Source organism: Lactuca virosa, chromosome 4 (assembly GCF_052849685.1).
Source record: "Lactuca virosa cultivar CGN04683 chromosome 4, Lactuca_virosa_CGN04683_v6, whole genome shotgun sequence".
NCBI classification, from domain to species: domain Eukaryota; kingdom Viridiplantae; phylum Streptophyta; class Magnoliopsida; order Asterales; family Asteraceae; genus Lactuca; species Lactuca virosa.
In genome coordinates this window covers 178292443-178304235 of record NC_136429.1, presented here as the reverse complement: position 1 = coordinate 178304235, position 11793 = coordinate 178292443, and the positions used below count along the sequence as shown (strand labels likewise).

The 11793-nt window shown below is 32.8% G+C and overlaps 1 protein-coding gene across 6 annotated transcripts; it reads left to right on the top strand.

The window, feature by feature from the left end:
• The first annotated feature begins 7270 nt into the window (after nt 1-7270).
• Nucleotides 7271-10902, top strand: LOC145107753 (putative E3 ubiquitin-protein ligase ARI7). Of its 6 annotated transcripts, none has more exons than XR_013707957.1 (7): nt 7271-7877; nt 7989-8233; nt 9060-9232; nt 9318-9471; nt 9561-9651; nt 9745-9859; nt 10521-10902. XR_013707957.1 is itself a non-coding variant. In XM_079044707.1 (7 exons), exons 4-7 carry the CDS (start codon nt 9149-9151, stop codon nt 9773-9775), a joined length of 360 nt encoding a protein of 119 aa, XP_078900833.1. In that variant the 5' UTR covers nt 7271-7396; nt 7834-7877; nt 7989-8233; nt 9060-9148; the 3' UTR covers nt 9776-9900. The 6 variants fall into 6 exon arrangements, 5 of the variants coding, with proteins under 5 accessions (XP_078900833.1, XP_078900832.1, XP_078900830.1 ...); XM_079044707.1 differs by lacking the exon at nt 10521-10902 and having other exon boundaries at nt 7271-7396; nt 7834-7877; nt 9745-9900; XM_079044706.1 differs by lacking the exon at nt 10521-10902 and having other exon boundaries at nt 7271-7396; nt 7791-7877; nt 9745-9900.
• The last annotated feature ends 891 nt before the right edge of the window (nt 10903-11793 follow it).

The window sequence follows — 11793 nt, the reverse complement described above, 5'->3', positions numbered from 1 at the left end:
TGAGGAGGACAACCGAATGGTGATTAGATGGAGGATTGTGTTCATTGACAGAGAGGAGGAGTCGGCTGCCATGGAGGGGTGGTGAAAAATGGAGGAAATCCGATGGGTGGGGGTTAAGGGAAGGAGAAGAGAAAAAGAAGGAGATTATGGGAGGGAAAGGGATGGGATTTAATGGCTCTCTGATACCATGAGTGAATGTAAAACTCAATGCCAACAATGACACGAGTAACTCTATATATAGGGAAAAGAATTACATTTACAACCCCTCAAATAATAAATGATTATACAGTAAACACTAAATTTACATAAGTCTAATAGTGTGTATGAAGGTGACAGAAAAGGAAGGCGGTGTGTATGAATGTGGCGATGACTGTTGAAGATGGTCGCTGGTGGTGGTAGGTAAAAGGAGGATTTTGGCGGCGGTTCCTATTTCGAAAAGGCGAGGGTGATATTCTGGTGGAGCAAGAGAGTTTGACAGCAAGAGCTAAAAGGAGATGAGGAGTATGTTCGTTGGAGTAGATGTCAGCGATGATCTAAGGAATGGTTTAGGTTTTCATTTGAGTTTCTTCCATTACAAGTTACAGAGCGTCAGAGGACAAAGATGAACAACAATATCACATGAAGGGCATTAAGGCCTTCCGGTATGGGGTAGATGTCTACGCGTGAGGTCCGACGTGGCGTAGATGTGTACGCGTGAATACCAGCCCAAACGGGCATAAATGTGTTATGGCTTGGCTATGGTCACAGATAATTACGACGCATTCTATTGGCTATCCTCAAACGGTCACAATTTAGACCGTAACATATTTATGTTGCTATATAAAATATTATTTAATTTTTTATATTTAAATCATACCATCTTTGACCTATAAATACCAACCATTTTATACATTTTCACACTACAAACACATCCATTTTCTTTCTATATCCTCATATTCTGTTCAAATTATGGATCCAAAACCAAAATACCCCAAACACTCCAAATGATCCATTCTCACATGTTGGTAATTACATGCAAATATTAACATCCTCAATTCAACAACAACCTGAAGACTTTTACAGGCATGATCAATATCAGTATACAAAAGTTTCTTAATGAATTATTGGTACTTACTTGGAAGTGAATGTTTTGAAGAAGACGATGCCATGTTCTGATTCCTTTCTTCCCGTAATGGTGTTTACTGATATTCTGATGGATAGATATTCTCACACGCACTGATACTCAAGATGATGGTGTTTATAAGGAGGTCTCAAAATGTAAGGGAGACCTTTGAGTATCCTGAGCTTATGTATTGCTTGTGATAAATTTATCATTAACACCTTAAGGGAAATAATTTAGAACCACACAAAAGTAGTCCCTCAATTTATAAACTCGTGTCATATCCATCATACTACATTTACTCAAGTGTAGGGACTGAAATGTCATTGTGGCAAATATTTTGATACAAAATATAATTATACCCAACACATCAAAACATTACAAAATAGTCTGATGGCCACATTAAGGGGTTATTTTCTTACATTCTACCACTTGGCCGAATAACTATTTGTATGTATGTTTTATTATCTTGGCCAAGTTACATTCATCTCGTTTCATATTAACACCGAAAGTAGAAAAGTACAGCCTTACGTGACATTTTAGACACGGGACCCCCACCGATCATACTGTGGTGCTTCATATGAAACTTACGACTAGTTTAAGCCAAATGACATTAGATTTAAGTGGTAATACCATACATTTGTCTATATAAAAAATAAGTGTGCACAATTTATTAATATAGACAAATTGCATATTATTGAGGAATAATAATCAAGTGCTTGAATAATTAAAATTAAAATTAAAAAATTCCATCAAAACACTATGCTAGAATTATATTATAATAGGTCTACCCTTAATACCATACTAATGATATGTTGAAATGCTTTGGGTGGTAGACATTTCGTTATCGGATCCACTAGCATATTATAAGTGTTGTCGTGCTCCATACAAACAACATTCTCCTCCATTTGCTCTCAAACGAACAAATATTTTGTATCGAGGTAAAGCCCCACTCCAATTTAATTATTGCTAGTGAAAAAACTTATAGGGGAAAGATTATAGCAATAGAGTTTCTTTTATCGGCCTTAAAATGAAATTTACAATTATGAGTCTTGCAATTAAATTTCTCAACAAAATTAGATGACAGGTTGCATTATATATTTCAACATATTATGTCATCATAGTCGATGTAATCTTCAAATTTTGATTAGGACTCTTCCATAATATTTGGCCAACTGATAGCACAAATATGTATCCCAATAATGACTATTTATCTTTGCATGTTGCAAAGTCGGAGTCTGAAATCATAGCACATATAAGTTATCACTTACTTTATAAACAATTTTGTAATTTTTAGTCTAATGAAAAATCATAAAACTTTCTTGGCAGTTTTTTTTTCATGATCTAGACCGTAATTTGATTGATAATGAAATATGATACCAATAACATAAGCGATTTTGAGATGAGTACAAAGTCGGGCATACATAAATCTTCCAACTACTGAAGCATCATATATTGAAGTCATTTGATCTCATTATGCCTCTATTTTTAGGTATTGAAATAAACCAAAAGTATCTTCTTTAACAATGGAAGCAACTGAAGGGAAGCAATGTGCATGTTATATCGATTTACTACATACTCGATATATACCTTTTGGAACGATACTAAAATCCTTTAGTTTTCTTGATGTAGTTATATGCCCATTACATATTAGGCTTCATAGAGAATTTCATATCAAGGTGATGTGATAGTAAGTGTTCTGATTAATGCAGCATATCATGTTATTTATTCGCCAATAAAAATTTCATCTATATATAGAGCGAGTATGATAAATTTCCTCCCACTCAACTGAGGTATATACGTTGATCTAATTAGTTCTTAATGAAGTCATTCCTCTTTATGACTTTGCCGGATTTAGATACCATTGATACGAAGTTTGTTTTAGCACATATAATAATTCCTTGATTTTAAACACTAGATGTTCTTGACCCTTAGAAATAAAACCTCTCGGTTGGGTCATGTATACATCTTCGTGTAAATCATTATTAAAAATTATAATTTGACATCTATTTGATCTACAACACTAAATCAAAATGAGTTATGAGGGCCATTACGATCCTAAGGAAGTCAGGTAAGAACGTTTCTTGATATCCTTTTATAAATACCCTTTAATGACCAATGGAGCTTTATGTCATTCAATGTTAATCATTGGAGTCCAACTTGCTCTTAAGGACCCGACTTGCATCTTATGGGTTTGAAAAAACCCTTTGGTAATTCAGCAAATGCCCAAACATCTTTCTTTTATACCAAATCAAAGCTCTTTAATCTTCTCTTCACTCCACTTACTTGATTGATCACAAGTTATGGAATCACTATACATAATTGAGTCATATTCCTTCCTTATGTGAAGATCAACCTCATTAAATAGGTTATTTAATCGTCAAAATTTGTGAGCCACCTAACTTAAAGAAAATGTATTATAATTATTGAATTTCATGTGTTTCAATGTCAATCTATTGAATGAGATCATTTTATGAGGAAAAATATATTGACTTGGATATCCTAATGCGCTGCAGAAGCATAATGCACATTTGAAATTTAGTTGTCTCTTTATTAGGTTCTTGGAGGTCAAAATTGTTCAATAAACCACTCCCACTGATTTTGACATTCTCAAGAAATTCGACATGCTTCGTATCTATAACATAAAATCATTAACATTTAGACCATTTAGGATACCTGATGGAGAAGCAACTTATGGTTTCCATGCCGAGTTTTTACGATTTTCACCCTGTTGCCTACACACTTTTGTAGGAGGCTGACCCAACATGGTGTATTGGTTAATACAAAATTCAAAGAAAGATCAGTGTCCTTCACTAATGTATGTATGCCTACCATTATAAACACTACCCACGTCTCATATCTCTACTCGTATTTTTGGGTCAAATTAATTTTCAAGTATTTCCCAAAAGGTTTCAAGCATTTTAGGAGATTTGGATTTTTCATGCAGCATGCATGTATATAGGTAAAAGGAGTGATCAAAAAAGGTTATATGATTTATAACCATTTATGTCTGTTGGGAAAGGTCTACAAATAATGCATTTATTAAATCTTGAAAAGTAAAGTTATGATAGAACTTTGTATTTTTTTCGAGACATATCATATACTTTGTGATATTTTGCTTAAGCGTTAATGTCAGTGTAGATAAAGTCTCTACTTTCCAATTTCTTTTCCTTAAGTTCTCATCAGTATTAAATGATATTAAGGATTCCATAAAATAGTTGTTTTAATTATACAACCCCTAGTGGCATCCCTCCAAACAACCATGTCCAACAGTAGGGAAATTAAAACTAATAGTTAGTTTTAACTTGGATACAAATAATTAGTTTTAACTTAAATTCGATACGTATAGAGTATCATTAAAACTTAAACAATAACCACTTTCTACAAAAATTAACGTAGGTGGGTCAGCTACTTCTATGTTAAAGTCTTCATCATTCCGAACTTTATTTGCTCTTTGATTTCAATCCAACTTTCAGATTGTATGGAATCACTTTAAAAAAACACATATGTCATGGAAGTGATAATAAATCCATCATGTATTTATAGTGACGTTAAGTTCAATGAACTTATAAATCATAAATGCATATAAGTTACCTTTCTTTCCAAGCCATTATTTCCTTTTATGGAAATCTCATTAAGTATGCCATTTGTTATGGCAAAATTTGCAACGAGGTTTCTTTGAGGCTTGCTTGTGTCCGTATTTTGGACCTTATGATAGTTATCCTTATCACTTAAGTCATGTCATTTTTAATTGATATTAAAATGATTTCATGGGATGACATAATAAAACATATCAATATACCTATTTTTAACAACAAAATAATAGGTCATGAAAACACCTTACTCAATTATCAGTTTTGCTTTGGCTAGACCAACAATTGAATATAATGACGTCCTAAAATTATGCTATGCCACATAAATATTGCAATCACCTTTGGGCAAAAATACAATATTTATGCATATTATGCTGAAAATTCGTTGTTTGAATCATTAACCAATTAGCCTTTGGGTTCCTTGAAAAATAATCCAATCAACTGCTTAATGTGGTGTTTAATTAACTCCAATATCGAAAACTTAAGTAACTTTTCTTTGGTCCAGTCACTTAAGTCTAACATCAAAGTTACCAATTATCGTATAAAATTAAGATATATTTAACGGTGTTTATTTATGAATGCTGTGTAAAACAGATACATATAGAAATGTGAATATGATATGTAATATGTTTAAATTAGATTGTATATGAATGTCACATTGAGAATAAAATCAAAATGACATGTTTTATTGGTCATGTGTATTCAAAGAAAAGAAACCATCATAGGCATTCAAATGAAGGTTTGAAGTCTAATATACGTATGATGATAATAATCCTTGCAACCATTACTTTAAATAACACCAAAATGAAAGAATCCTCGACATATTGTCAAACATTATTAAGTGACAATATTGACTATTTGATATTGCTAGGATATTGTAAAGATTAATCGTATTATACTTTATTGGTGTGTCTATAATTCAATTAACTCAAAACAACTAATATAAGAAAATACTAACTGTAGCAGAACAAGGTTCGTTTAAATATAGATAAAATCTTAAGCATCTATAATTCTTCAGTAACGTCATATAACGTCAAAAACTCATAACCTTTTTTTAATATACATATAAGTATACAAGTACTTACAGAAATGCTAGTTTGCTCAACAACAAAGTATATTTAATTGGAAAAAAAAAATACCCAACGTTTTATAAATTTCTTTTAGATGCTATGGAAAAACCGTCCAAACTCATTTCCAAAGTAGTGGACCAGTAAAGAATCCACTTATTGTTTTGGGTCGGCCCATTCATATTTTCAATAAGGTTTCAAATCAGTTTCAAAATATATCCACTCCATTCTGTGAATAAACAAGTAACAGATAAATCTAAAATGTATGGGAGCTCTAAATTGGATTTACGCTTTTGGAGTAAGAGGGAACTGTTGGTGCGGACAACGTGTAACCCCTGCCACTACTAGAAAAAAGGCTTTTCTTGACAGACGAATTACGACATACAACACTTTTATGACTGGCAAAACAAGTCTGTCATAATATTTATGTCATATATCGTAAAGTATCAATGATTTACGACAGACAAAAATATATGTCGTAATTTTATGTCGTATTTTAAAGAGTAAATTAAAATGATTTTTATCCGTTAATACTATAAGGAAAAGTCAGTAACAGCAAACAATAATACAATTATGCTATGTCAACAAGTACATGAGCACTATATAGTATGAAAAAAATTGAAGTAAGTTTAAAGGATGTGAGTTAAATATTAAAACCAACAAACTACTAGGTTAGTGCAAAAAAACTAATGACAACGTAGGGGAAAAAACTCAAACAGTCGAACCAATTTGAAAAAGCTCCACTTTGGTGTGAGGAAAAAAACAAAACGACAGCGTGTTTGAGAAAAAAAAAATCATATTTTGGTGAATACACCCAAAAAAACCTGAAGAATGACCTGTCTAACCTGTATGTTAGGTAAGCATTATTTTTGTTTGCTAACCTACAAATAATAGTTATTATATATTAAAAAACGATGCATGGTAGAAAATCCTATATATATATATATATATATATATATATATATATATATATATATATATATATATATATATATATAAAGGAAAATTATGCATGATAATAGCTAGAAAAACATCAAAATTTTAAATGAAATAAGTGTCTTGAATGGTTTGTAAAAAAAATAAAAATAGTTGAAAGACCATTTCCGTAACAAAAAAACTATAAGAGTTAGAAAGACCATTTTTACAACTTGAATGGTTTGTGAATAACAAAGAAGAATGCAATGGCTATTTCTGTAATATTTTATGTGTACACGCCCGATGACAAGGGCATTTTAATTTAAATTATTTTGTGAAAAAAAGTGTTGCAGAAATCGGCTTAGGTGGCCGATTAATCGGCACCTAGACGCTAGGCGGACCTCGACTGAAGAGGTAATCGGCTTGTGTAATCGGCTTGTGTAATCGGAAGGGTCAAAGTCGGTCAAAGCCGGAGATAATCATATCTAGGCGGAGCTAGACGCTCAACTCGGTCAACTCAGGTCAACGTAATTTAAAATCATTTTAAGGGCAAAATGGTCAAAATATAACAATTGTTGCTAGGGTTCGTTCCAATTTCTCATTCAATCTTATGTGCAGTCAAAACATCGCATTCCCTCTCTCGACTCAACGAATGATGTGAAACGGCGACAGCTTCTCGTCGACCTTAGCTTCTCTTCCGATCATCGCGTCGACAGCTTCCGGTTCGTCGACAGCTTCCAATCTCTCCTTCAATCTATCAATTCGTTCAATTATTCTGTTCTGATTTTGACTTTCGACATTAGATCGCTAATAGTATTCAATTTAATAGAAAAAATCGAAGAACTTATAACGACATTAGATCGCTGATTTTGACTTTCAATCTGCATCTTTTTTTTATCAACGAGCTTATTTTGACTTTCAATCTGATTTCAACGAGCTGAGCTGATTTTGACTCACCTTTATTTGGTTCTGTTCTGATATATCTTTCGAGATGATTTTGAGTCACCATTATTCTGCTCGGTGTTTGTTATCAATATGTGAGCATAATATTTGAAGTCAAAATTGATTATTAACATGTGAGCTGTTAAGTTGATTTTTATTTTCTCATGGATGGAGGACCCTTTGCTAACATGTGATGTTGGTTGGAATGAAAACGAAGACTGGAACACCCTCTAAAATCGTTTGTTCTTTCTGCAACATCAGGTAAGCAATGGTTTTTTAAAATTGTTTGTTCTTTCTTCATCTTTTTAAAATTGTTTGTTGGTTCTTCATCTTTTTTAATTGTTGATTGGATTTGTGTCTTGGTTGAAACAGGTAGGGTAGAAGGGTATTTGGATTGAAGATGTAGGTGGTAATTTTGTTTATGAAACCAACTGCCCACCAAGTGTTCGATCAATTGCCTGAGTGAAGGGTATTTGGGTTCGGGTAATTTCTTGACGAAAATTCTAGTCCCTTGATCATCTGTGAAGTTATCAAGAACCATGGATTGAAGATGTAGGTGGTTTTGTGGTGGTATTTGGCTGTATGTGTATGTAGCAAGAACACAGATTGGATTACAGGTTAGTTCTTCATCCCTCAATTCCTGGTTTTATCCTTGTGTATATGAATCCATGTTGGTTTCAATCATGTTAAAAATCTTCTGTTTACAAAACAGTCGACCATTACCAAGTCGGATTTCTTGATCTCTAGTTCACAATATATTTGAACACTGAAATATAAATGGAATTATCAAGTTATATCATATTCGGATTTTCAAATAACTCCAGCAGAATATTTTTTTTCTTCCCTTTTGAGTCTCTATTTTGTTGTTTAATAACACTTTTAGTATTTGGGTCGTCTAAGTTAACAAACTATTCATCAATTCTATGATATTGACCATTTTGTCGTCATCTTCTTCATCCTCTACAAAACCCTAAACTCGATGAACTGCAATCTTTTTGTAAAGAACACAGAGAACAAATGAATATACTTCAAATCATACTTTGAGATTGAAGCTGAATGCTTGCTTACTTTTGTTGATATGGACCGATTGTTTAAATAAAGTATACATTAGAGAAGCCTAAAGTGATAAGGACTTAGGACTAGGAAACTAACTAGCTAATCTTAAATTGCTGATTTTTTGTTTTAGGGGTTTTTATGAAAATAGTGCAACCAAATATTTTTAATCGCATGGATGAAAAGTCTTTCTTTTGGAAAATAACTTTGTAAATCTTGAATTGGGATTTTAAATAGAAAAAGCTTGGATGTCCTAATATAATCATATTTAAGGTAGTTTTTGTGGCAAGTTGGCTTCTTACACACATATATACATATATACACATATATCTTAACAATTACAAGTTTGTCCCTGGTTTTATTTTGTTCTCTTTTTCTGAATGTATGCAGGATATATAAGTACTTCCATCAATGATGGACCTGGATGCTTGACTCTGAGGTGTCCTGATCCATCTTGTGGTGCAGCTATTGGTCAAGAAATGATTGTTTCCATGGTCTCACATGATGATGCAGAGAAATATCAATGTTACTTTCTTAGATCCTTTGTGGAAGACAATAGAAAGGTAATATAAATTATTATAATTAAAAATTATCACATATTATTCCCTTTATTCACTGATATATTATCCTTTTTTCTATTGATTTTAGACAAAATGGTGTCCTGCCCCTGGTTGTGACTATGATGTGGACTTCATTGTTGGTGGTGGAACATTTGATGTTACCTATGGTTGCTCATATAGCTTTTGTTGGAATGTATGCTTCATGTTTTTTGTACTCCACCTTGCAAATTTGAATTCTGCTGGTAAGTTTATTATTTATTTTCCAATGCACTTTTCATAATTATGGATTCTTTTTTAATATAAAATTCTTGTCAAATGTCTTATTTTTCAGGCTTTGTTTTGGTGCATGGTCTGATTATGGTGAAAGAACAGGTGGTTTTTATGCATGCAACCGTTATGAGGCAGCAAAACAAGAGGGAGTGGTAAAAGATAAATTAAGATTTTTATCATTTAATAAATCTTTTACACATTTGGAATTATTAAATAATAAATATTATGCATTTTGTTGTCTGCAGTATGATGACACACAGAAAGGAAGAGAGATGAATTTGACAATTACTTTTTGTTGAATTTGACATTTACTTTTTGTTGAATTTGGACCGTATTTTTGAATTTGACACTATAGTTCGTGTAAGTCTTTTTATATATGTATGATGCTTTATTTTGCGTTATTAGACATTAAATATGTAATTTAGTTTGATTAAGATTTGGTATATATATATATATATATATATATATATATATAACCATGACATGAAAAGTATGTCGTAAAAATGTCAAAAATCATATTGTACAGAACATATGTCGTAATTTGAAGTCGTAAATGTCCGTCGTAATTACAAAAATGTAACGAATTATGACATACAAAGTCAGTCGTAAATGAATGTCAAAAATGCATGTCGTGTATGTATGTCTTAATTGTTGGTCATAAAAGTCTGTCGTAAAGTTTATGACAGGCCAAATGCCTCTCATTTTCCTTTATGACATGGCTTTCAATGACAGACATTTGTCTGTCATGTATAGGCATTTACGACAGATATTGTATGTCAAGGAAACCTTTTTTCTAGTAGTGTGCTGCGGATGAGCCTGTCTGCCTTTGAAGGATGACGAGTCCTCTTGATCAATTTAGAAGTCGTTTTTTTTTTCAGAAAGAAAGATTGGAGGCAGACATTTTCATTTGTTTTCACATATTTTTTGAGATGGTGTTCAAAAGATATCTCCACTAGATAATTTGTGTTTCTAATTTAGTATGAAATCTCTTAATGAAACTTTCTTTTGTTCTATGTTTCAGAATTGTTTCAGTAAGGCAACGTATTTCCAGCAAACAAAATGAAGTTTGAAATCAGATCATAATAAACTTTAATTCAAACCTCTCTGATACTGCATGAAGACTTTTACAGACATGATCAATATCAGTATACAAAAGTTTCTTAAGGAATTGTTGGTACTTACTTGGAAGTGAATGTTTTGAAGAAGACGATGCCATGTTCTGATTCCTTTCTTCCCGTAATGGTGTTTACCGATATTCTGATGGATAGATATTCTCACACGCACTGATACTCAAGATGATGGTGTTTATAAGGAGGTCTCAAAATGTAAGGGAGACCTTTGAGTATCCTGATCTTATGTATTGCTTGTGATAAATTTATCATTAACACCTTAGGGGAAATAATTTAGAACCACACAAAAGTAGTCCCTCAATTTATAGACTCATGACATATCCATCATACTACATTTACTCAAGTCTAGGGACTGAAATGTCATTATGACAAATATTATGATACAAAATATAATTGTACCCAACACATCAAAACATTACAAAATAGTCTGATGGCCACATTAATGGGTTATTTTCTTACACAACCTCTATTCACCAACCATCCACACCACCCAAACTACTTCCAATAACCTATACCGCAAGAATTCAATCATCTCTAGTTCCAAGTTTTTCAACAACAACCATCTCAACCTCAACAATTCCAAACACAACCATCTCAACCCCAAACTCAAGTCTCATTTTCTCAATCTCAACCTGTAAACCTCGACGATGACAATGAAGAAAGGGTCCAAGAAACTCAACCATCTCCTAAAAAAAGACAAAAAAAAGGAAATGGTAAAAAAATACTCGGGGTTCGAGCAAAGAAGAAGAGGAAGCTTTAGCGAAAGCTTGGATTTTCATATCCGAAGACAAACAAACCGACAACGTGCAATCGACACAAAGTTTTTGGAATCGTATTTTAGACCACTTTCACGCACAATTAGGAAATCGCCCATATCGGACGTACGACGCGGTCAACGGAAAATGGCGTGAACTACGAGCGGTTTGCACCAAATTTAATGGCGTATTTGAAAATTTTAAAAATATACACAAAATTGATGTCAACGATTTCAACATTTTGTCAACCACGTGATACCAATACCAACTTAGCAACATCGGTAAACTATTCGGCCACCAAAAACGTGACGTGTTTGTCGCGAGGATCCAAAATGGGTCCATAATCTGGACGTGCATTCAAAATTGACCACCGACTCTGTCACACCCCAAAACCGGAACGGCGGAAACG